Source organism: Leptonotus elevatus, chromosome 15, assembly GCF_054856555.1.
Source record: "Leptonotus elevatus isolate MCC_2025b chromosome 15, RoL_Lele_1.0, whole genome shotgun sequence".
Taxonomy (NCBI): Eukaryota; Metazoa; Chordata; class Actinopteri; order Syngnathiformes; family Syngnathidae; genus Leptonotus; species Leptonotus elevatus.
The window spans coordinates 17,912,757-17,939,905 of NC_141253.1; the positions used below are offsets into that span (position 1 = coordinate 17,912,757).

Genomic DNA, 27,149 nt, shown 5'->3' on the forward strand with positions numbered 1-27,149 from the left:
AGGTTTCGACTGTATTTAAGTTTCTCTGCTCTTTTAACCTGCCAGAGAGGAAACTTGGAGAAGACTCAGGAGTTTTTCCAGAAGCAGGCTGTGGAGCTGCAGGGTCAGCTCGAGTGGCGGGATTGGTTCATTTTACCGTTTATTCCTGCACCCGAACAGAACCCGGCTTTCGCTCCATTTTTTTCCCGCCAGTGGTCTGACACCTTCCTGGTTTCACTGCACAACTTCCTTTCTGTGCTCTTCCAGTGTATGCATATCCTTCAGTCAAATCCAGTCATTTCACTTTTGCATTAAACAAATTGCTGCTAATAGTACTTCTGTAACTGATGTGTATTCAACCATCGAGAGCAGCAGTCTGTTAATTATATGTTTAAAAAAGAGAATGTTAGCTAGTCTGTAGTTAGCACAGAAATGTAGATCAACTGCCCCTGTACTCTGAATAATTGTATATAATTAGGAAACATACTGTAGTATTATTACAACACTATTGTTGACCAGCATGTGTCTGACTCACGATGGGTAACCAGGCAGTCTTTGTGATTGACCGGTTTAAGCTGTTTATATTGGGGGGGGTTTCTTCCTTAACTGGGGTTCACCCCAACCAGTGCTGCTGAGTTTTGATGCGGAAGTCCAGAAGACAACAAGCCTCACTGAGGAGAATGAGCAGCTTCGTCAGCTGGTAAGAATGTGGGCATGCTTCCCTCTTTTCAGTAGTCACCAAAGAAAAAAGTTATGTAAGTAGAATTCCTGCATAATCTTTTTTGCAGGATAAAGAGGTTTTGTAGGTAAGGAGGGATTCCATTACATATGATATTTTCTTGTAAGTTGTGCATCAGCTCCAGATGTAAATATGTGGACATAATAGCTGAAAGGTTGATTTCTTGTCTCATCATCATCATTGGCAAACCACGCAGTGGAAGGGAGGCATTTTCATGTGACAGTACTGCTCCCTTAAAACAGGCCAGTTTTAGAGCTGCTCGAGAAAAGTTTAATAATGTCCTGTATTTTTTTCTTTGTGTTTTTATTTTATTGTGTAATATTAACCCTGCCATGCACAAATTATGACAACCTACATCAGGACTTTTTTTCTCAACTGTTTTTATTACTCTTTAGGCATGAAAAAAAGTAATCACCTTCATGTTTTTTTTTTTAAACATAAATTTTTCAAGGAGTTGGTGACATGTCTACTAGGGTGGTTAACGTGCATTTGAACAACTGATGAAATATATAATGTAAATTAGGGGTGAGGCTGAATGAAAACCTATGGAATGATATTGAATGATGTCAAATGCTATTGAATGACCTGGAATTAGGTCGATTCGGCAATATATCGCGATAGATATTACAGCGCGCAATTCTCGAATCGATTCAATATGCGGCCGAATCGATTTTTAAACATAATTTTTTAATGGAAATATTCAACAAAACGTCTTATTTAGGGTTAAGATTCACACATTAAGAATGGAAGAATGTTATATTAATGGAACATTAAGCCTTAATATTTTATTTCAGTGCTGTTCAAACATGAAACAGACTGCAACCTGTTTGTTAAATGCAGTGGCTCAGTTATAAGCCTGAATTTTCAGATAAATAAATGTTCATACAAATCTTACAGTGTACACGTTTTCTGATTAGTATTTTCTAAATTTGAGTTAAAAAAAAATCACAATAATCAATTAATAGATTTGTATCATGATTAATCGGTATCGAATTGTGACCTATGAATTGTGATACGAATCGAATCGCCAGGTACTAGGCAATTCACACCCCTAATGTAAATACTATAGAAAATGTTTGATTTTTAATATTGTGTTCACATATTTTAACATCTTTCAAAACTACTACATAGTAAAAAAAAAATTATTTTTCACCGCTGCTGTCATCGCAGTCAGATGGTATATGGTATAAGGATGGTATATACAGTGGTGCTCAAAAGTTTGTGAACCTCTTGAGCAATTTGGACTTTCCGATTGTTTCTGTTTCAGTCAGTGATGCACAAAAAAAACAGCTCAGGGACATCAGGAAGAGGGTAGTGACAGCACATCTGTCTGGGGAAAGCTATAAAATCATCAACAAAAAAAAAGAGCTTCATCATTCCACTGTAAAGCAGATCATCTGCAACTAGAGAACACTGAAAATTACAATCCAGCCTAGAAGTGGATGACCTTCTAAAATTTCAGCAAGAACCACAAGAAAAAATAATTCAGGTAAAAAGCCAACTCGAACATCACATCAAGGGATTTGCGGACCTCTTTTGCTGCATCTGGGACACATGTGCATGCTTCAACAATCAGAAGAAAAGTCAATCGACAAGGCTTTCATGGAAGGCTTGCTAGGTAGAAGCCTCTGCTCACAAAAAAGATCAAAGCTGCCCAGCTCAACTTTGCCAGCGAGTACCTGGACAACACTGGAGCTTTTTGGAAGTCCTTTCTGTGGACAGATGAGTCCAAAAATGAACTGTTTGGTCACAACTAAAACAGTCATGTTTGGTGAAAAGTCAACACTGCATACCAGCAAAAGAACCTTCACCCTAAAGTGAAGCACGGGGGTGAGAATGTTACAGCCTGGTAGAAGATGGATCATGCAACATGACAATAATCCAAAACATTCCAGCAATACAACCAAGGAATGTCTGAAGAACAACAAGATTCATGTTCTGAATGGGCTCAGTTAAAATCCTGACTTAACTTCTTTCAAAATACTGAGGCAGGACCTGAAGCGGGCAGTTTATGCTAGACGTCCATCCAACCTCTCAATTGGCTGCATTTTGCAAGGAAGAGTGGCAAAAATCCCCAAAAGTAGATGTGAAAGACTGATAAATTACTAAAGAAAGTGTTTGGATGAAGTTCTCATTGCGAAAGGAGGTGTAGTGTCGGATTAAGTGAGAGGTTCACATACCTTTGCACCCATGAAATCTGAATTTTTCTTAAATCAACAACTTTTGTTCAAGAATGAATGGCAATATTATCATTCTTTTTGTTCACGTCCATTATTTTCAATGTCAGCATTGTAGATTGGGGTATGACTAAACATTTAATGTTATTTTAATATTTTATACAAAAAAGTCTGACCATGCTTGCAGGGTTCACAAACTTTTGAGCAGCACTGTATGTAGGTTTTGCTAGCATGTTCTGCACCTGACCATTATAAAACATAAGGACAAGGATCCTTACTCTCATGAGGACTAAAATCCATAAAATATTGCTATAGTAAAAATGAAATGATTTATATATACACACACACACACACACACACACACACACACACACACACACCCCCCCCCCCACACACACACACACACACGCCCTGCAGATGAAGTATTTTCAAAAGTTAGTTGCAGCAACACTAAGTTGTAGTCACAATACAGCTAATAATGTCCAAAGTCCAATTTAGTGGACTTATGATCAGTCGCCATTTCCTCAAATTACAAAAGCAATACTTGGATATTTTAACAATTATATTACTGTTTAGTTGTTGCTTGATGTCCCAGTATATTTTTACTTGTAAGGGCCTCCTGGAATAGAAGGAATAGACACTTATTCCTTCCTTGCACGTCACATCTGAACTTCTGTCAGCCATCGTGTTGTCAGTCTTTTTTTTTGCACTTACAAACGTTGACCACTGGATGGCAGTGTATGTCAAGACTACACTAGTGTCCACTGGTGTGGCTAATGGCCAACTGTGGCAAAAAGATTCATTTATGTAGGAGAAAACCTTTTAATAGTTGTGCACTGTAGTAGCCACTATCCGTGAAAGGGATAAAGTGAGAAACCCTTTATGACGACGCATGGTAAATAATTGATTGTGGAAAATGCACGTTTCCTTTGAAATATAGACTTATTATGTATATAATATATCAATGTTTAAAAAAATCTTATTGTCTCACCTCACTTTGTCCAGGTGTTCGCTTTGCAAACAGAAAGTCGAGACCAGAGCGATGGCGATGAGGTGGTCCATCACAAGCTGCCGCTATATGTTCAGAACATGGACCGTCTGGGAGATACTGAGCTGTGAGGCACTAACATCACTGTCTTTTCTAATGTATGACTTTGAAACTGGCTGCCATTTTTTGACATTTTCATATTATTTTTTTTGATACGTTGCCATAAAATTTCTTATTGAGCTGAATAAGTGGTAGATAACGAAGTACTCAAATGGAAAATGGCAGCCATCTTTTACATACATGCTAATTGTCAACTTTTTGCTTTTTACAACCAAACATGAAATTTAACTGCGAGTATTTTTAACAAATGCTTACTATGTTTATATTTTTTATGCGTAGTTTAACAACATATAAGTAGTATGATGTTGTAACTTATTTTAAGTGATTGATTTGTTAGCACAACAGAGCGGATTTCGCAAATCATCAGCGGTACAAAATCTGTATTAACACTATTCACTCCTAAAAAAACATGTTGAGTTAAATTTGACTTTTTGTCAGAGAATTTCTTTCAGAAATAACTGTACTTCTAAATCAGTTTTACAATATTTTTCAGGCACTTTACAGCAGATGCAAACTGCTTTATTTTCTGTTTACATCAGAAATACTTATACAAATGTTTTAATCAACTAAGTTATTTACGAAGTTAAATTACCAATACAAGTCACGTGCTGTGTTTACACTGTGCTGTGATGGAGTTGATGTTGCAAAAATAAACATTTCACCTGATGGATCATTGGGTTTATTTTTTTTGTCAGTAAATCTTAAAATCATTGATGAATCACTAAAGTGACTTTTTTTTAAAGACATGTCATGTAAATTATTTGTCAAATAAAAACTGGTGACAATGTGCTTGCAACTACCATTGCCATGTTCTGACACTAAATTACCGGCAAGAAATTTTAATTTTCAAATCACAAAGCAGCATGAAAGAATAGCCACCACCTAATCCCGAGAGGTATAAATTGATACAACAAAGTGAATTGTTTTTTAGAAAGAACAACTTTCTCCGGAAACACCACTGAATGTCTACTACAAAGCAACACAAACAAATTCAGTCATTCAACGCTTTTTAGAATGGTCAAAACAAATTAAGGACAATGGGTTGATACCTCAGCATGTTTGCACATTTTTACAAAACCCTATGTTATATCTCGAATCAAGTCAGTTGAAAATAAAATAGAGTTAGGCAAACACAGTACATACAAATGTAAACACGGTACATACAAATTTAAGTCAGACTTGAGAGCACAGACCTCTGCCAGGTGAAACAATCCCATTTCCCTACAAACAAATGGTGACGTATTCTTCTACTCTCAGTGACTTAGTGTCAAGCCAGCGGGCTGTCAGTGTTGCCACCACACCATCCAGGAACTTCTTTTCAACATTCCTACCACAAGGTCGGCGCACCCCTGGAGGGAAAGCGCAGCAGGTAACTTCTGTGTCTTCACCAAGCCAGACAGCAGTCGGCAGGAAGGACCAACCGACTAGTCAGGTAAAAGTGCCAAATAGGTTCAACACTGGTGCCGCAATTTTATAGGTGCTACTATATGCAGAATTTGAATTCTAGATATCACCGTGCCAGTGAATTACTCTGAAATTGTATCTTTATCATCTGTACCACCTTCTTTTCTAGTCTTTAAAGTCGAAGGATGCAGCCCAAGTGAAAGAAGCCAAATCAACCTTCAGTCAAGCATCAACCAGCGAACTGTCAATTTCTCAATCCCAACATTCTAACCAGCAGACAAACCAGCCAACACATTCACGGCATAAGAAAATCCAAGCTCATGAAAAAGAGCGGAAGGAGCTTTTCTCAAAACCATCGCCACAGGTGCCTAACAGTTAAAATTCTTGCTCGAGTCACAAAGAAACATATGCTATATGCATAGTAATTACAGGGCAACCAATTTACATTGTCTTAATGTTCCTCTCTAGTTACAAGAAAAAAAGGGGGAAGTAGGGGAGGTGGAGCCTCCAAATGAGACCTCTGGCGAAGTTCCTTACTCTTCCTCCTCAAACAGCAGGAATGGAGCAGCAGCAGCAGAAAACGTCGGCCTATCGGCAGACCTGCCATTTATCAAACTCAGCCAAGAGGAATATGGAGAACATCATTCCTCCATCATGCATTGCAGGTTGGGATTCAGCAAAACACAGGCTTCAAATGGATTTCAGACAGTGATGACCTCACTCCAATAACATAGCATGAAATAGCATTTACAGTATTGCCTTATTTATCCCACACTTAATGTGACTTTCTGTCTTTCAAATGTAATTATAGCCATTGAAGTGCTACAAATGCTAACAGTCTGATTTGCTGACAAAAGTGAAATCAATGAGGACCCTAATGCTTCAAAACAACTTAAGTGAATGTAAATTAGAACCAGCTTATGGCTCTATTGGACCCTAAGCAAAATATGATTTTAGGGCCTTTTATTTCTGCCAGTAGAATTCACTTTGCTTATTGATCAGTGCTTGTTGAATTTCCCCTTGACGGATTCTGTCCATCTGTTTGTCTGTGAGGAGATATTTTGAGGGTTAGTTAAGCGTAATATTCATTAGGTTACCAGTAATAAGGGATGCACAGAGCCAAAGCACAACTGTCCTTCTGCATATTCATGCCAGGATGGTTAGCAAATCATTAATTGGATGTACTGTATATCTAGGGTTTTTCTACAAAAATTTAGTGTAATCCAATTTGTTCATAAACCAGGTCATTCGTAACCTGAGGTTCCACTATACTGTGTTGACTACTGTAAAAGTGTCTTATTTATGGTTTCAAAGATCAACAATTACGTGGAGTGCAATTACAAATAAAATCACTTGAATTTATTTATCCAAGTGATCACTTGAATGTAAAAAAAAGAAAAAACAATATTAGATAAAAACAATGACATGTCAAGAAAATACGTAATCGTGTAACTGACCAGAGGTACCTAAAGTGTAAGTCAACCCAAAAATGTTCTTTAGTTATGTGTCATATGCAGCCCCACTAGTCTAAACACAGTATTCTGATTCATGTTGCCTTTGTGGAATATGAATTAAGCCGCAAAATCAACCCGTTTTTCTCTATCTCAAGGGGCGGCCATTTTACCACTTGCTGTCGACAGAAAATGACGTCAGTTGCTCAGGTCTCAGATGAGGTATCGATCAATCGCGGCTCAGGTAGCGAATGTCACATGACCAAACTCAAACAGGTGAGCCGTGATTTGGTCGTGAGCTCTGAGCAACTGCCATGTAATTTTCAGTCGACAGCAAGTGACAACATGGCCACCCCCTAAAATGGCAAAAAAAAAAAAAAACTGCTTTGATTTTGCTATAGTCTACAAACACAAGATTCTTCATAAAGCCGTTTGATTGACTTTCATTTTTACCATTAAAGCCGGGAGAGCGGATATGTCATTTTGTTGTGTTTCGAGCACTTCTTGGTTTCTTAGCCGATGAAATGCATCAGAATATGCACGATGGGGTAACATGGGCCTCATAGCATGTCCTGGAATTTTATTAGAGCGTTTATGGTTGACGCAGATTCGCGGGAGTTATTAAATGACTCGATTGACGACGACGCGGGAGGAATTCGATTCGACAGTGACATACTGTTAAGAAATATGTTTGTAGACAATGAGGATATTGAAAATTTTGACGGCTTTGTAACGGAATAGACGACGAATAATTACCCCGATCCCCCGAGGTTATTACAACTGCTCTCCAGTGTTGAAGGTAAATATATTTTATACACCCGCAGATGCGACATTTGTTAGATTTTTTTATAAATACATATTGAAGGTTTATAACAATAAACTCAGGTTTGCATGAACACCACAGGTCTAAGCTCTAAAATGTTTTTAGAATTATGTTTCTATCTGTTTCAGGAGCTTAGATATCAATTATTTTTAATATTATAGAATTTCTAGGAAAACTTCAGGTTTTCGGGGGTGACTCAAAAGTCACCCATAGGTTTTAGAGGCATGTTTTTCCAGGCGCTTTAGGCCTTAATCGGTTAACTGTATGTAAATATGTGGAAAAAAATGTACATTTTAACTCATTCACTCCCAGCCATTTTCACTGAAGCAACCCCCTTCGCTCCCGGCAGTTTTACAGGATTTTGACAGATTTTGCAAGGCCCACAGAATATTGCTATAAAAACATGGAACCTACCAAAAGAGTTTCTTCTTTCATCAAGAAAAATTTATTTCTATCTGTTTCAGTTTTGCAGCAATTAGCATTAGAATATAGCTAAGTTTCATCATTATTCACAAATCTGTTTAAAACGGTGGGGGAAAGAGCTTTTTGCAACATGGCCCTGGTTTGCTCTGTTGCCATCTGCTGGCTACCATTGCTTCTCGCATTCTCTTGAGTTCAAAGGCTGCATCAAAGCCTTCTGTATGCTCTAGCGTGAAAAAACACAAAACGTATAAATACTTTCTGGGACTATGGTAATATTTAAAATAGAACATTTTTGGGAACAAATTAGTTAATTTTACACTGTCTACTTAAGCTGTTGACCGCTAATCGGGCGCCAAGCAGGTGCTTTTTCCACTTGTGCCTTAGGCCGTCTCTAGTTTGAATAGTTGTTTCTATGTACCCTGCGATGGACTGTCAAACAGTTCAGCGTGTAGTCTGTCTTTTGCTTGAAGTCAGATGGTATAATTGAAAATGGATGTATGGATGTCCCCAACATTTGTTTCATCTGTCTTACCAATCCCTTCATTTAGGGTTGATTGCTCTGGTCGCAGAGTCGCCAGTTTGGATGTAGATGGTGTTATTAAGGTAAATCCGGGTCATTCGTCTTCAGAGCATATCAAATAATGGACACAAAATCGTTGAACTTATGATCAAGCTTTCATGCACTCTGTGCACATTTCAGGTGTGGTCATTCAATCCCATCATGCAGACCAAAGCCACCATCATGTCCAAGTCTCCTTTGCTGTCTTTAGAGTGGGCCACCAAACCTGACAGATTGGTATGAAAAGACATAGAAACATAAAATTATTATTATTTTTATTTTTTTTTACAAATATTTCAAATATGTGACTATCGTTTAGAAGTATCCTGTTGCCTAAATGAAATTCATGTAATAAATGAAATAAACTAATTGGCATTTGTATGTGTGTTTAGTTGTTACTAGGCAGTGGTGCTGGCACAGTCCGGCTATATGATACTGAAGCTAAGAAGAATCTGTATGAGATGAACATTGATGAAACTCATCCACGGTAAACTTTTGTCTTTTGTCACTGTAGTACCATTAGGTCAATAAAAGGTGAACTTTTAGGATTTTGTCTTTATACATTACCATAATGATTTGAAATATCAAGATGTGATTGAAATAGATTTTTGGTTTTAATTAATTCAAGAGGCTCATTATTTTTATTTTTTGGGGGAGCTTAAAAAACAGTTTTTTGTGAATACCTAGTTGAATAGCAGTGTTGTCTCTGTGATACTAGATACACATTGTAACTTTTTGTGTTTTTTTAATTCCTGTCAGTATCTTATCCTTGGCCTGCAGTCCCAGTGGTTCGTCATTTGTTTGTTCAGCCGCAGCTGTCAACCGAATTGGACATGCTGAACCTGCTCATCGTCTCCCCATGCAGGTGTCTGGACAGCTGCTGCTTTGGGACACCAAGACAGTGAAACAACAGGTATGAGTTAAGAGAAAGCTAATAATTGAAGAAAAAGCTCATTTACATTAAACATCTCAGTTATAATGCAGTACTAGGGATGGGCGAGATCAGGTTAATACTGGCCTTATTTTAAGTTAGCGGGTATTTGTGGAGGCTGTCATTACCAACCACCAATACTTAACTCATTCACTCCCAGCCATTTTCACTGACCCAACACCCGTCGCCCCTGGCTTTTACTGGATTTCGACTGATCTTGCAAGGCCCACAGAATGTTGTTTGGATGCTCATACTGTTATTGGCTTTGCAATACAGTATGTCATAACTATCTCACTTATCACACTTCCAGCTTATCTTTGTCGGATCAAAAATAAACTGTAATGGCAATAAAGGCAGACTGATACATTATATAAACCATGGAATCCTAGTATCAGACAATAAGTCATAATTTCTTACATCAATGTTTACATCTGGGAACATTTTATTCATGTGCAGACTTGCACACAAATAAACACTAATTTACAATGCAGGAATTTGAACACAATCTGTACCAAGAGGTTGTTGTTTGACCTTTGTTTTGCCTAGAAATTATGGAAACAAAATTTATATATTTCATGAGTCTTAACTTTCGCCAACTTTTGACTGTTTGACACTGATACCGTATTATTATTATTTTAAAGAAATATTTTATGAAGTCAGTGCAAAAATGTTAGATGATTCTTAAAGCCCTTAGATCATGTTTGAGTTTTTCAGGGGGCAGAATTTTACTGCTGACATCATTTATACATACATATTGGCCATTTGGTGTACAGGCAGATGCCCGGTACCTTTTGGGGCAGATGCAGTGCTATATTAAAGTTAAAGTACCACTGCTTGTCACACCCACCTAAGTGGGGCGAAATTCTTTCTCCGCATTTGACCCATCCCCTGAGGGAGCGGGGAGCAGCAGCAGAGGCCGCGCTCGGGAATCATTTGGTGATTTAACCCCCCCAATTCCAACCCACAATGCTGAGTGTCAAGCAGGGAGGCAAATGGGTCCCATTTTTATAGTCTTTGGTATGACCTGGCCGGGGATTGAACCCGCAGTCTCAGTGCGGACACTCTTCCACAAGGTCACTGAGCTGGTATGGTATGCTATATCATTATTTTCCTCCATTTTACCCCAAAAGACACGCCTACAATTTAGAAGGAGCGGCCCATTATTCAATTTACAATATAGACAGCAAACATCAAAAGCTGTGGCAGAGGTGCTCAGGACTCGGCCTAGGCCGGTGGGCCTATGTCATATGCTAGGGCCAATTTTTTGTGCCAATGCAGCCATTCATGCATATATTCATGCATGCATGCGCGCGCACACACACACTCGCACGCACACACTCGCACACGCACACACACACACACACACACACACACACACACACACACACACACACACACACACACACACACACACATACATACTGTGTTGCTCAAAAGTTTGTGAACCCTGCAGGCATGGTCAGATTTTTTGTATAAAATATTAAAATTACCTTATTAAATGTTTAGTCATACCCAAATCTACAATGCTGACATTAAAACTAATGAACTTGAACAAAAATAATAATATTGTCATTAATTATTGAGCAAAAGTTGTTGATTTAAGAAAAACTCACCTATGAAACCTAAAGATTTCATAGGTGCGAAAATATGTGAACCTTTCACTTAATCAGACATTGCATCTCCTTTTGCAATGATAACTTCATCCAAACACTTCCTTCAGTGACTTATCAGTCTTTCACATCTACTTTGGGGGATTTTTGCCACTCTTCCTTGCAAAATGCAGCCAGTTGAGGGAGGTTGGATGGGCGTCGAGCATAAACTGCCCGCTTCAGGTCCCGCCACAGTATTTTAAAATAATTTAAGTCAGGATTTTGACTGGGCACATCCAGAACATGAATCTTGTTGTTCTTCAGACATTCCTTGGTTGTATTGCTTGAATGCGTTGGATTATTGTCATGTTGCACGATCCATCTTCTACCAGGCTGTAACTTTACAAAGAACGGCTTCAGGTTATGATCCAGGATTTCACAATATTCCTCTGAATTCATGATTCCCTGGACTATGTGGAGTTGTCCAGCTCCTGAGGATGAAAAGCCAGCCCAGAACTTAACATTCTCACCACCCTGCTTCACCGTAGGGAGAAAGTTCTTTAGCTGGTATGCAGTGTTGACGTTTCACTAAATATGACTGTTTTAGTTGTGACCAAACAGTTTAATTTTGGACTCATCTGTCCACAGAAGGGACATCCAAAACGCTTCAGTGTTGTCCAGGTACTTGCTGGCAAAGTTGAGATGGGCAGCTTTGATCTTTTTTGTGAGCAGAGGCTTCTACCTAGCAAGCCTTCCATGAAAGCCTTGTCGATTGACTTTTCTTCTGATTGTTGAAGCATGCACATGTGTCCCAGATGCAGCAAAAGAGGTCTGCAAATCCCTCGATGTGACGCACAGGTTGGCTTTCACCTGAATTATCATTTGTCTTGTGGGTCTTGCTGACATTTTAGAAGGTCGTCCACTTCTAGGCTTGTAGTAATTTTCAGTGTTCTCTAGTTGCAGATGATCTGCTTTACAGTGGAATGATGAAGCTCAATTTTTTTAGATGACTTTATAGCTTTCCCCAGACAGTTGTGCTGTCACTACCCACTTCCTGAGGTCCCCTGAGATTTCTCTTCCTTTCAGCATGACTGACCTGTATGGGTTCACCTGGGTAAGACTAAAATGACGGGGTTTTGTCTCAGTTTCAGTCAGCGATGCACAATTTCTTTGCTAAACCTCTCATCATTGGCCGATTTCAGTGGTTAGTTTAGCTACCAATTTGTCCTACTTGGTCCTACTTGACAGCTTGTTTTAAGCAATGCAGCTCAGGGTTCACTTACTTTTGCACCTACATTAATTAACCAAATTTTAGTTTTGACTACACAATTGATAAGAAAAAAAAAAAAGAACAATGCATTGAAATGTTAAACCTACACCTGTTATTTCATATAAAATGTAATGGTTCAGATTGAACAACAAAATCAGGTTGAAACAATTGCTCAAGAGGTTCACAAACTTTTCAGCAGCACTGTACATACATACATACATACTGTACATTAGTGGTAATATTCTGGCCATTCAATGGTACTTTTAATAAATGCATAGAGACTGCACTTGAAGATGCACCGTGTCTAACCCTTGAGCAAAGTACTAGAGAACTTTTCTTTATCTTTAGCTTTTTTTTAATCATTGTTTTCTTTCACTTAGCTCCAGTTCTCTTTAGAACCTGAACCCGTAGCCATTAACTGCACAGCCTTTAACCACAATGGGAATTTGTTGGTAACCGGAGCAGCAGATGGAGTCATCAGACTCTTTGGTTAGTATTTTGAATTTGCACATTTTGGTGATTAGCACTGTAAAATGCTAAATCTGTCATCCGTGAAAACGATCAAATGAAATTCTCTGGTCATTCTTTCTGACTCACTCTGCTCTATTTTTATTTTATTTTTTTTACATGTGACTGGCGTGGTGAATAGCTGAGTAGTTTGTACAATCAAACTTCAAACTTTATTTATACAGCACTTTTATACATTAAAATGCAACTCAAAGTGCTGAGTATATAAAACATCCATAATATGATAACATTTGAGTCTAGTTTTAGTCAGGACAATCATCTTACCCATGTATATATTTTTTTGTCCGCAGATAGTGTTGAACATTTCACATTTAAAACTATTTCACATAAACAACAATAAAATGTCCTCTCTTCTTTTTGATAAAAAACAACTTGACACACAATTACAGTATGTCAATAAATGGCTACTATGGCTCCATGCTATGAGCTAGTTAGCCAGCATTAGTTAGCGGTCGGATTAACATTATTGTTGGAACGTTAAAGCCGTTGGGTTAATGTTACGTTTTCTTAAAAACTTTCACCGTGAATCTGTTTGTCCCATGGTGCATGTTGCACTTGCTAGTTGCAGATTTGAAAGGGGGTGAGGCACTGTATGTCACATGACAGTGTCACAGTGACAGATTAGCAGAGACAAGATTTTACAAAATCATAATTTTTCTCTCGTTTTTGTTCATGAACTAAAATGTCCATAGATTTTATTCCAGTTTTTATTAAGAGAAGTACATTTTCCTTTCGTCTTCATTAGTTAACGAAAATGCGTACTGATTTAGTCCCAGTTATTGTTTATTAATGTGGGTTTTAGTCTAGTCTAGTTTTAGTCCGGTGAAATGTGTGTTGACAAAATTACTTTTGTTTAGTTTTCGTTTACGAAATTAACACTAACTGTCTGAATTCTCTTCCTTTCTCTGTAGACATGCAGCAGTATGAGAGTGCTATGAGCTGGAGGGCACATGATGGAGAGGTTTACAGTGTTGAGTTCAGCTATGATGAAAACACCGTCTTTAGCGTTGGAGAAGATGGCAAGGTTCATATCTTCAAATCTTCTTTATGCCCCTTAATGTGCATTTTGTCTAAAAACAATAGTTCTGCTTTAGAATTAAGTGTAATGATATGGGTTTACTTTTGTATCTTCAGTTCATCCAGTGGAACATCCATCGATGTGGAGTAAAGCAGTCAGAGCAGGTTTTATCTCAGGACGCCACTGGGCCGTTTGTCCTGTCCGGATACAGCGGATATAAACAGGTAAACAGTAATATGTACTACACTTTACGCGATCAGGGTTTTTGGGGTCAAGCAGCAATCAGTGCTTAGAAGGTCTGAAGGAAAACAACTGTGTACAATCACCGATTTGATCAGAAGATGGCACAATATATCAACACATTTTTAACAACTTGTATAATTAGTCTGCGGTCAACCCAGCCATAATGAAAATGCATTGGAAAAAGTCATAATTTAAACCTCAAAAATAATTTGAAAAAAACCTGCTGATATATATTAAAAATATTATCATGATATTTTAAGCCCTTCCACAGTTAGCCATCCCTCCCAGTGCGGAGGCTCCCCCATGAGGAAACGCTGGAGCTAAAAACTTAGTAACAAATAAATAAAAACAGTTAAACGCTAAAAAGAAACAGTTAAACACTAGAAGAAAACAGAATAAAAAGCAAAAACAAAGCTAAACGACAATATAATTAAAAATAAATGAATGGGGTAAAAAAATCATTTAAAACTAAAAAGGTGTAAAAATATCAATAGTCTCTGTGGACCTGATGCCCTCCGGCGGGCTTTTCCATAGATGAGGACCACAGTGGCTGAATGCAGCCTAACCGTGTTTTGGTCCTCACCCTAGGAACAGTTAAAAGGCCACTGCCAAAGATCTCAGGAGCCACGAGGGGTGATATGGTAAAAGCAGGTCAGATAAATAAGATGGCCCAAGACTGTTAAGACATTTAAAAACTAATAAAAGCACCTTAATATCAATCCTGAAGCACACGGGGAGCCAATGCAGTGATTTTAAAACTGGTGCAATGTGCTCCCGCCCTTTGGTCCCCGTCAGCACACGTGCAGCTGAATTCTGAAGTAGCTGTAGACTTGAAATATTATTTTGGGGTAGACCAGAGAGCGGGGCATTACAGTAATCTAAGCGACAGGAGATAAAAGCATGCATTAGCACCTCCGTGTTGGCCTGCGAGAGAAACGGGCTGACTCTGGCAATATTCTTAAGATGGTAAAAACCGATCTTGGCTACATTTTTAATATGAGGAATAAAACTAAGTTCTTCACATATTTTGAGGGTGGAGTTTTGGTAAAAGTTTCTCTCTCTGACCTTCAGGACCGATGACTAAAACCTCTGTTTTGTCCTGCTTGAGCTGCAGGAAATGTTCTGCCATCCATGACTTAAAGGTCTCATATTATTAAACTTTTCAACATACTAAAATAGTTCTCAAATGTGTAAATGTGTAAATGTAAATGTGTCTCTGACATGCATTCGTCAAAATTGACTTTGGATCTAATATTGTTGCTGTCAGCCAAAAAACGCTGTTCAAAACAGCCTGTTTTAGGGGTGTGTCACTTTTATGTAAATAGTTGCACCAGGCCACGCCTAGGCCATAACCACCTCTCTTGAAGGGGCAGTGAAGAAAAATATATATGTATTTTACACAATGGAGAACTATTTTAATATGTGGAAAAGTGGCATAACGTTTTACCATAAGAAAAAGTAGCATAACGTTACTACAGAGACTATGTTGTAGCGTTAGTTTGTGATTGTTTAGGCAATGGTTATTTTGCCGTAACCGGCAAATCCCCCGCAAACGTTATTTTGCCGTGAATGTCTCTCATTTGCCGTGAATGCTTGTAGACATTTACAAGCGGTTATGAATAACACAAATGTGCACATTTAGGCCACTGCGCGGTCGCAATGTGCAAGCCTTCTCATCGAGACCACATAGCGGCCAGTTAGCATCACAAACTCATGTCAACTCGGTGGCGAGTTGCCAGTCACGGCAAATTAACCACCGTGGATTGTATCTTGACAAAACAATACGCAACCGCTTCATATTATCCAACCACTGTCTGCTTTATCATATGTGACCTCTTGTAACCAAACAACCTCCACACGACAAATGTAGTTCCCACTTTAGGCACTAAAAATACACCAGTAATATGGTAGAAGGTGCACATCTCTTATTAGATAGGAAGGAAGGCTAAATCAAAAATGTTAAACTTACATCTTTCCCGTTTGCAGTCGTGTCACACTGTTGGGACCGATCCATTATGTTTAAACGTGTTGCAAATCCAGCTCTGAACAGGCTTTCACTAACAAAACAGTCCTTTGAGAAATGATGTCGGTACACGTCCTTCAAAAATAAAATTAATCCACTTTCTTCTCAAAGACTTGGGACGAAGGAAGCAACCACTTTTTCCTGATCATTGTTTCCCCTCTCCACAGAGCATTTGCGAGCAGGGGGAGAAAAAGAAAGGAACACAGCCAGCTTCTCGAATTTCAGTGGGTGTGATAAACCTTTACCAGAGGTGGTGCCACTAACCCGAGGGGCTATGTCGAGTGCACTTCGGTGTCTTTTTTACGTCACCAAGTCACAGAAGTTTAATCTGCCCGTTTGAAGCGCACATTTTAGAATGGAGGAGAAAGCTAAAAGAAGTCACGGACTGAGTTTTTTCATACCTGGTTGGTTGGATTGTAGACAGGCGGAGGATGCATATTATTGATAGAAAATCCCACTAAAGTGCATTTTCATTCTATGGGACCTTAAATATCTAAAATACAATTTAAAAGGGTATCAATAGGCCTCAAGTCATCAGGAGACACGACGATGTACAGCTGTGTATTGTCAGCGTAACTGTGAAAGTTGATGCCGTGTCTCCTGATGCATGTAAAGATTAAAAAGTAATGGGCCTAAAATGGAACTTTGGGGAACCCCACATTTAATTCAATGGGTTCAAGAGGAACATGTATCCATGCTTACAAAGAAATATCGATCTGTGAGATAGGAATAAGACCAGTTAAAAGCAGTACCAGAGATGCCCACCAGGCTTCTAAGTCAGTTTAATAAAATGTGGTGATCTACCGTATCAAAAGCAGCACTTAAATCCACTAGCACCAAGACTAAGTTTTTTCAGGTCTCCATCACACCTGATATAATTTATAATCTTTAGAAGGGCAGTCTATGTACTATGGTTCTGATATTTCTCTAAAATATAATTTGTATTTAAAAAATAATTTAATTGGAAAAAAAGAAATCTAAAATCTTTCTTAAAAACGGTAAGTTGGATACAGGTCGGTAATTATTGAAACTGCTGGGGTCCAAATTGCTCTTCTTTAGAAGGGGCTTCACCACTGCTGTTTTAAAGGCGGCAGGAAAGACACCTGTCTGAAGAGAGCAATTGACTATATTTAAAATGTTTTCCTCAAAAAATCCTTAAAATGTCTTAAAAGTGATGTGGGAATTGGATCTAAAAGGCAGGTTGTTGGGTTGACCTGGGAGAAAACTCGACCAAGTGTCCTTGCATCAACCAGGGCAAAACTTTCCAGTGATTCCTCAAGTAAAAGTGACTGTCCAGGTTTATTAAAACTTGTATTTTGATGAACTAAAATACTGTAACTAATGCCATTAATTTTACTTCTGAAGTGGTCTGCAAAGTCCTCACAGAGAGCTTTTGTTGGAGTCTGTGTTGGTTTAAAATTAGGATTGGTTAAAAGATCAAAGATGGAGAAATATGATTGGTTAAAAGTGGAGCTACTTCATCCAGAGTTGTTTTTAAATTCCTATTAAGATTGTCAACAATAAAATCACATGAAGCAGGTAAAATGTCAGCAGGGATTGTCTTAAAAATCTCATTAAAATTTGAAGCCACCTCCTTAATTTCACACATTAATATACTTGACCATGCTAAATGGATGAATGGAAAATGCTAATGGGGGGAAAGCAAACTTTATTATTTCTCAACATATCTTGACAAAATTTCACACATTAATATACTTGACAATGCTAAATGGATGAATGGAAAATGCTAATGCTAATTTAAAAGGCCCTAATTAGCATAAATTGACAAGAATTTTTTTTTTTTTTTAAGGGATAGACCAGGGCCTTCAAACAAATGGCCCGCGGGCCGGATCAGGCACACAAAGGGGTTTAATCCGGCCTGCGAGATGTTCTTGTAAAGTAAAAAAATTAGTAATGCCGGACCAAATAATCACAGCCAAAATCAAAACATAAAATGTATAAATTTCACAAGCAATCCTCTGATGAACAATGCAATTTGTACACGGAATTGACCTGGGTGTCATTATTTTACACACAACCTTAACTCTTTGACTGCCAGACGTTTTCAGAAAAGGGATGCTGTCAGTGCCAGCCGATTTAAGCATTTTGACTGATCTTTCAAGGTCCACAGAAAATGTTCTGTTTGGACTATGGAAACACATACTACCAAATGAAAGATTGAACTTTCATCTTTCATTAGAAAAAAAAAGTTTGTTTCTACCTTATTCCGTTCTTTAGTAATCAACAATAGAAAATGGTTTGTTTCACCCAAATGCGTTTGTTTTGGATCAAAATACGGAGAAATCAAGCTTTTAGTGAAACGATATTATTTCATGCACTCTAGTGAATTTTACACTTCTTTTTGTCCATGAATGATGCCACAAACACCTAAATAGTGCTTTACTTCTATAAAACACTACCACCAAGAATGAAAAAGTGTTTTTTGATAGCAAAATACGTTTATTTACGTTCAACAGTGTAACAATTTGACAACAATTTGGCAAACTATTTACAAATGTGTGCAACTGTGGTACTATTTACAATTATGTGGATGTTTCAACGACAGTTTTTCTTTTTGTGTAACTCCCCTGCGTGCAAGGAGACGCAACATGATTTGCACAACAGATTAGTTTCACTGTGATTGCCCCTTCGCGTGCACTTTCTTGCCGGCCGGTTTTTCCGGGGAATAGCAAGTATATACTGCAGTGTGTGTTGCTATCAAGTTTACTATCAGGATCATGCTACGGTTACGTTACGGTGGTGTTACGTCTGGCTTCCTCATGTCCTTCAGTTGCTATACCGGGTGGTAAGAGATGTTCTGATCCATCTTATCCACTCCATTCATGGTGGCATCGTAGTCCAGAACCAGTGTCTTCTCCGTGATCAGACTGTACCCGCTCCTCCGATGAATATGCATTGGACTCGGGGTACTCTTCATTGTCCGATCGAATGTCCGCTTGTGCAGCTCCGGCGTTAGCAGCGCAAGCCAGTGAGGCTTTATGACGTGAGAATAAAGGCCGCGTCCAACTGTGGCGTCAACCTCGGGATTCACCATCATCATCATCATCAATGTGCATTGGTCGATAATTTTCGACAACTCTCCATCGCCCGATCGAATCTCCGCTTGTGCAGAAGTACCCGGTCGGTTGTGCTGCGCGTTTTCCGGCGTTAGCAGCGCTAGCCGGTGAGGCTTACTACGTGATCATAATGGTCGCATCAAGGCTTCCAACTTTGGCGTCAAGCTCGGAGTCATCATCATCGTCGACATCAATGCGCTTTTTAGTATTGATCGATGCTTTCCGTCTTTGAAAAAAATGCTCAAGCGTGAGCTGCTTGCAACCGGTCGCCATTGTTGCTTCATCAGCCATTGTTCCATCATCAGCCATTGTCCCCTCAACACTCTAGCTCCGCCTCACGTCTTCTACTGACGCCCACGGTGGGCGGCCCACCCAATCTTGTCCAAAGAGAATCATCGCTGCCATCTAGGGGCCAAAACGAGTCATTGTACTAACTAGATCTGCTTGATACTTTCAGCACAGCTGCCCAAGGCTTTTCTCCACCCGTTTCCAAAAAAAACCAAAAAAACATAGTGAACGTCTTTTAACGTCCTCGGCGCCCCTCCGTAGGTTTTTACTAAACGTTTTATAACGTTTATGGCGGTCAAAGAGTTAAGTTACAGTTTGTTGAAAAAAATAAAATAGAAATAAATAAAAACATAGACCGACATAAATAAAACAAACATGCGGAACACGACACACATTCAGCTACTTAACTGGTAAGTTGTAACACAAACACATATGACATGGATTAACGTCATATGACTTCATTAACTGCGCCACACAATTGTGGGAACAATATGCAAAACAGGTAGATATAACACGCCGGAACTCATACGTGCAAAGTATTGCCCCCTCCATTTGCATTCGTATTATTTTTTGGAACAATATATTTACAGTTGAGCCCCACTGGCTTGCAAATAGTGAACAACTGTGTATAACAGATGATACTTGTTTTTAAGTTACAGTGGAACATTGGAGTTTGAACGTCTCGGAACTCGTACAAATCGGAATTCAACCAAAAAATCTGAGTAAAAATTGCCTCGGAGTTTGAACTCATTTCCGGAGTTTGAACACCCAAGCAAAGCAAGCTAAGCTGAATGTACCTTGAAAATGGGTAGTCGAGTGAAGCCGAGTGAAGCCGAGCAATGCTGAATGCTCACGTTGCGGTAGTTGAGACGATGCACTGCTCATTTCCAGTCAGATCGTGAATACTCCTGGAGGTGCTCCATACTCGCGAGTGCATTTAGATTTTTCCACGACAATTTTCTTCGCCATGGGCCCAAAGAAAGAAAACAGTGCCAGTGGCAGCACAGAAAAACATACAGTGCTACGAACCACAGTGAAATTAGGAAGGAGATTATCGCACCGTTGTAACTACCGTGACTGCTTCTGTAAATACTGGCACGAGGACCCCCCTTAGCTGTTCAACGTGCCTGACGTTAACCAACGCACGCAAGGACCGCTTAGTAGTTTAACAATCAATATGCCCGATGTAAAATACACAAGCTCAGCACTGAACTAAAGCTAGCATTAACATAGCATTTATCATCCACTAATGCCATCACACCACAACAAAAAAGGTAAGGTATTTTTTTATTGTTTAAATACTGTACTGTACTGTAAATATAAAAAACATAAATATAAATTAAAATAGGAATTTTATGTTTGTGGAGCTTGGGAACGGATTAATTGCATTTACATTATTTCCTATAGGAAAAATGTTTCGGAGGTTGAACAATTCGGACTTTGAACACTTTGCAGGAACACATTATGTTCAAACTTTGAGGTACCACTGTATATACCATCATTTTTACCGGTCCGGCCCACTTGGTAATATATTTTCCTCCATGTGGCCCCTGAAATAATGAGTTTGACACTGTTGGGACAGAATGTATTTTTTTCCAAATGGAAAATAATGAAGCTATTCAAGCTTTGACATAATATATGAGTCCATAATGTAATTTGAAAAATATATCAAATTTGAAAATATCAGCCTTGGTTGCCAAAGTAAAGTGAAGTCTGTAATTAGGGATATGTATCTTTCCTCTTGCTTTCCGGTACCTGGGAATCTATACCTCAACTTGATCAATTTTCAGTACTTTTGTGTGTGTGTTTATGGTAATGTTAATTTATTTAATAATAAAATCTCAAAAGATAAACATTGACAAATAAGAACATTATGAATTCAAAACAAATGAGCCTAAGAGGATGGAGTGAAGATAAAGGTATAATAATTTACCAGTAGTAATGAATAATGAATACAAATATAATTATTACAGAATACCAAGTGAAAAGCAACGTTTATTGCAATGAACTGCATTAGGAACGATGCATTAAACAGTAATACAAAGAATGAGGATAAATAATTGTGTTTATTTATCTTCCTTACTTGTGCAGTTATTGTTTAAGAACATAAGGCATAATGATTTCTGCTTCACTTTATAGATGTGCAAAGAATCGTCATGATCTACTCCAGTCTGACTCGCTTATGCTAATTAGCGTGCTACTCGCGGCACTTTTATCACTCAAAAAAACAGCTATTTATACAAAATGCTTCAGGAAAATATACAGAGAAGCATCTTAACATTACTCCCCGGCATATGCTCTTCCTATGCGGCAAAAAACAACTTTTATTGGAATAACTTGATCATGACTTTTTTCCTTCTACTCTCTAATTGGGCTACAACAGTGTATCAGAACGTGCGGAACCACACTGCCCCTAAGTGGCCAAATCGTGTACAACATGAACAGCACTCTCAATAAAGGCACACACAAACAAGGGCAAGACAGTATAAAATTATTTAAATAAAATCGATTTTGGGACATTTAAAATAGATTCTGACTGGTACTAAATGAGAATTGCGATTTTTATGAGAATCGATTTTTTGGGCACACCCCTAGTTTGAACTCAGCTTAGACCGAACATTGCAAGCAAACAACATTACCTGACGCAATATGTAATGCCCTCCTCTGCACCTGCCATTGCATTGCTATAAGTGGCCAATTGCACTTCAGCATCCATCGCCTACCTGCCTTGATGAAGACCAGTTCAGCTACCAGCTAGTAATGTATGGTACAATAAAAGTGGAAGCATTTTTGAAATGTTCCTCCAACAGCCTTTTTGTACCCAGTTTCTTTGGTCAATTACCATGTGTAGACATCTCCTTATTGACTCTCTGGGCTGTCCGAATGTGTATTGCTGCATGAAGTACAGACGGTCCTTGCTGCATCAGTTTTACTCAACACACCATGCTCAAATGCCATCATAAAGAGCCTTCATTCCAAAGTGTTTTCTTTGAAGACAGGAATGTTTTATGATGGCAAACGTTTCACCAAGGACTATAATATCATTTTGACGTTGCATACTGTAACTTTAAAAAGTCTGTGATGTACCAGATTTTCTGTTTAATGAGTAACCGGGCAGTTTGGCTGTTGATTACTTGCATTGTCCTAGGTCTTGGCATCCTTATTTTGGATTACAATTGGGACAACTTCTCAGGGATTGTTAGGCTCATTCACCACATTTGACTGACTCAAACGTAACACAACACTTTTGTCATCAATTTGTGAAGCATTGGATCCCTCAGAAAAATTTAACATGATAAGCTTTGTGTCAACAGTAGCTAGGGAAGTCTGAATAGCAAGCACTTCCTTTTCTGCTTTAACTTTAGCTTCCTGTTCCTCCAAAGTCTGTTACCATTTCAATGCACTCCATTTACTATTGCCAGAATTAACTTGTTCAGTAAAATCTCAGAAAATGTTTTGCCCTTGGTTAAAACCAAAACTGTTGATCGTTTGTGTCCTCTTCTGACCATATTTCTTGCAACAGCCCTTTAACACAGGTGTTCAACTCATAAAGCTGTCCTAAGAGCTCGTCAAACTTCATTTTGACATCTTCCACATTGAAATCTGGGCCCATAAAATTTTTGTACCAGTTTTTTTTTTAGCATTGAACCGATTTGAGCTTTGAATCAGTTATCCTTAAATTAGTCTTCCATAGTTTCAGCTCTAGGTTTCACTTGCCGTTTTTCAATTATAGCTGTCTTTATGATGAAAGATTAGTTAGTGGGGTTTTCGCTGCTAATTAACATGATAGGCTAGTCCTGTTTTCAGTTCACACATTTCTTTGTACTCACGTTGGTCCAAATCCTTTTGTTACACTCCAAATTCTGGGTTCCAAAATACATTTTCAGTTCCAAGGAGTCGGCCAGGAGAATGGTTCGCTTGTTTCTCTGCAGCTCAACACAACTCAACTGAGCCTTTTCCCTGCAGTAACCAAGATTAAAAAAAAAAAAAATCCCCTGCTGGACACAGTACGCAACTACATACATAATATGAGAACTCTAAACACACCAATGAAAGAAAATAAAGAAATACCAGTATCCTACTTACTTAATAGCATAAAAACACTATAAATAGAGTAAAACAATTGCATACTTATTAACCCATACAACAAATTGCAATGAAGTTGGGACCTTGTGTAAAATGTAAATAAAACAGAATACAATGATTTCCATATGGTTTTCAACCTATAGTCAAGCAAATACACTACAAATACATGATGTTCAAACTGATAAACTGGTTTATTTATTTATTTGCAAATATTCACAAACGTTGAATTTGATGCCTGCAATGCATTAAAATGCATTTAAAAAAAAAGCTGGGACATGGTCTTGTGTTACTTCACCTTCCCTTATAGCAATGCTCAATAAAAGTTTAGGAACTGAGGAAACAAATTGTAGGTGGATTATTTTCCATTCTTGCTAGATGTACAACTCTAGTTGCTCAAGAGTCCAGGATATTTTACGCTTCACATTGTGTCATACATTTTCAATTGGAGACAGGTCTGGACTGCTGGCAGGCCAGTCGCGTACTCACACTCTTTTACAACAAAGCCACACTGTTGTAATGTTGTACATGCAGAATGTGGCTTGGCATTGTCTCACTGAATTAAGCACGGACATCCCTAAAAAAGACATTGCTTGCTTGGATGGTAGCATATATTTCTCCAAAACCTGTATGTACCTTTCAGCATTGAAGGTGCTTTCACAGATGTGCAAGTTGCCCGTGCCAGAGGCACACCCCGATACCATCATAGATGATAGCTTTTGGACTTTGCACTTCACAATCCGAATGGTTCTTTTCCTCTTTGGTCAGAGCGTCCATGATTTCCAGAAACAATTTAAAATGTGGACTCGTCAGACCGCAGCATACTTTTCCACTTTGTGTCAGTGTATTTCATATGAGTTTGGGCCGAGAGAAGCTTGCAACATTTCTCGGTGTTGATGCTATATGTTGCCACAAACTGTGTTAAGTGACAATGTTTTTCTGAAGTCCTCTTAAAAGGAAGAAAAAAAATATGTTTTGATATTTTTTGGTCGGATTTTATTTTATTTAATTTTTTATTGGATAATCCCCTTTACGCAATGATGCTATTTTTTAACGCCATCCCAAAAGGTCATAGGCACTTAAATATTGTTTTTTGGTCTCTGTGCAGAGATGTTTCTAGATTCACTTAATCTTTTGATGACTTTTATTCTAGATCATGAAATCCCTAAATTCATTGAAATAGTACATTGAGAACCGTTTTTCAATTGACTATTTGCTCACACAGTTGTTCACAAAGTGGTGAGCCTCGTCGCATCCTTGCTTGTGAACAACTGCCTCTCGGGGTTACTCCTTTTATACTAGGGCAGGGTATCGATTCAAATTTCTTCAACTGATTCGATTTTGATTCACAAGAGTTCAGTTTGATTTGATTTAGATTTTTTCCGATTGGATTCATTTCAGTTCAATCCGATATTGATTAATTATGGAACATAAATGCTTAAATATCAAGGACATGATAAAAAAAAACCTCTATACAACAATAAGTCTGGTCTTTCATAAATGTAAGAAAACATATTTGAATTCATGTGAACAGTAAATTTCAAGAAAACAGTAATATACAAAAAATGGCCTTTAAAATTCTATTTTCGTGTTCCTTTTTAAGAAAAAATAGATGTTAAAATAATCGATTCATGGTTTTATGAATTGATATCACGCTCGAAAATAAAAAATTGATTCAATATCGATTATTCAATTTATTTATTTTTTAAACTCAGCCCTATTTTATACCCAATCATGACATTCACCTGTTTTCGATTAACCTGTTCACCTAAGTTACAAACAAGTGTGTTTTGAGCATTCTTCAAGTTTACCAGCTTTTTTTTTTGCCCATGTCCCAGCTTTTTGGGAGCATATTGTAGACATCAAATTTCAAATGTGAGACTATTTGCAAAAAAATAAAAATAAATAACAATAAATTCTTTACATTTTACACAACATTCCAACTTAATTGAAATTGGGATTTGTACATTTAAGAGTGTGGAATAACAGTTAATATTAAATTTCAATTTCTATCTCTCAACTCAAGTGCGTCATTCCCCTCAGGTGTTTTGGAACTGTGAGGCCAAGTCATTCTGTTGTAAAGAAAAACATACACCAACCGGGCAGGGTTATTATAGTTTTGGAATTTTCATTTTAGTTAGTTTTTATTTCGTTTGCAGTTGTTGTTGTTGTTTTTAGTTAGTTTTAATTTGTTTTCAGGGTAGTTGTTAGTTTTTATTAGTTTAAGTTATTTATAAAATGCATAGTTTTAGTTTAAGTATCTTTTTTTAATGTGTGTTACTTGCATTTCGGCTGAGTCAAATGAAAAAGCAGGCGAACCAAGCCATTGGGGCCAAAAGTCAAGCAGGCTGGCAAATTTGCGACATCATCTGAAGGTGCTTTTCTTTTGGCTGCTACTAGTTGTCATCACTTCTGTGTGACACACTTTCAAATGTCTTTAAAACCATCCCCAAAGGCTCATGTATTAAATTAATTACCAAAGAGTAAAAGGAAGGACATTTTCGCTATAATTTTAGTTTTAGTCAATTTTGTAAACAAAATTTTGTTTTGTTTTTTAAAAAGCATTTTTGTTTTTATTTTAGTTTAACGAAATATTTTTTTGAATTTCAGGGTTTTTTTTGTTTTTTGTTTTTTGTTCGTTAACTAAAATAACCCTGCACAGGGGGAACACAATAAATATCAAATAACTTTTTTTCAGGTCCAGGTTCCCCGAGGTCGCCTCTTCACTTTTGACTCAGAAGGACAACATGTCCTGACCTGTTCAAGCTCTGGAGGGATCATTTACAAAGTAAAGACATCTACTTTTATGTGCAAACAATATTTTGCACTGTGTTCCTTGTTTTTGTTTTGTATTAATTAGTTGGTGTTTTTCTTTGCATGTATTTGATTGTTGAACTGAGTTTGGAAAACTGATGCTAAACATCAACCTCCTCCATGTCCAGCTGACTAATGGCGAACCTGCTCTGGAAAACTTGCTGTCCCTGGGTGGACACAAAGCACCAGTGGTGACAGTTGACTGGTGCTCTGCGTTGGACTGTGGTACCTGCCTGACTGCCTCTATGGACGGAAAGATCAAATTAAGCACACTCCTTGCACAGAAGTCCTGACTCAAAACTTGAGTACTACATATTTTAGGGGTACGGGTTATACAGCATACATTAGGAGGAATAGACTGAATAGATTGCTCATTTGCTAATAGACATTATTGCAGAGTCAGATGTCAATACAGTATTTGCAGTTTCATGATGCAATAGCAAACCTGTTCAACGTTCATATAAGTAGAATATTAAAGTCCAAATGGAGTTTCAAGATGAGGACACTCGTTTTGAAATTGTCTATAGGTGTGAATGTCTGCATGTGTCTACTGCAACAACTAAATGCAGGGTGTGCCCTGCCTTGGCTGGGTTTGGCGAAGCACTATCGTAGAACAATCTGC

General features: G+C 38.1%; 1 protein-coding gene and 1 long non-coding RNA gene across 3 annotated transcripts in view; one reads left to right on the top strand and one right to left on the bottom strand.

Moving 5' to 3' along the window:
• Positions 1-27,027, top strand: part of wdr91 (WD repeat domain 91) — a 28,764-nt gene extending 1,737 nt beyond the window's left edge. Inside the window, exons 4-18 of one of the 2 annotated variants that reach the window (XM_086095915.1) lie at positions 46-252; positions 596-679; positions 3,901-4,010; positions 5,261-5,435; positions 5,577-5,771; positions 5,876-6,072; positions 8,653-8,707; positions 8,805-8,900; positions 9,056-9,150; positions 9,423-9,576; positions 12,834-12,942; positions 13,893-14,005; positions 14,116-14,223; positions 26,412-26,501; positions 26,656-27,027. In XM_086095915.1, the coding sequence (XP_085952041.1) occupies positions 46-252; positions 596-679; positions 3,901-4,010; positions 5,261-5,435; positions 5,577-5,771; positions 5,876-6,072; positions 8,653-8,707; positions 8,805-8,900; positions 9,056-9,150; positions 9,423-9,576; positions 12,834-12,942; positions 13,893-14,005; positions 14,116-14,223; positions 26,412-26,501; positions 26,656-26,820 (1,953 nt within the window). In that variant the 3' untranslated portion in view covers positions 26,821-27,027. Of the gene's footprint in view, positions 1-45; positions 253-595; positions 680-3,900; positions 4,011-5,260; positions 5,436-5,576; positions 5,772-5,875; positions 6,073-8,652; positions 8,708-8,804; positions 8,901-9,055; positions 9,151-9,422; positions 9,577-12,833; positions 12,943-13,892; positions 14,006-14,115; positions 14,224-16,432; positions 18,379-26,411; positions 26,502-26,655 lie in introns of those variants that run through there. The other variant, XM_086095916.1, reaches the window with a different exon arrangement.
• Positions 4,827-23,585, bottom strand: LOC147162293 (uncharacterized). Its single transcript, XR_015097194.1, has 3 exons — positions 23,461-23,585; positions 14,102-14,196; positions 4,827-8,889 (listed from the first exon to the last, which is right to left on the bottom strand). It is a non-coding gene; the product is annotated as an uncharacterized LOC147162293 (long non-coding RNA).
• Positions 27,028-27,149: the final 122 nt, after the last annotated feature.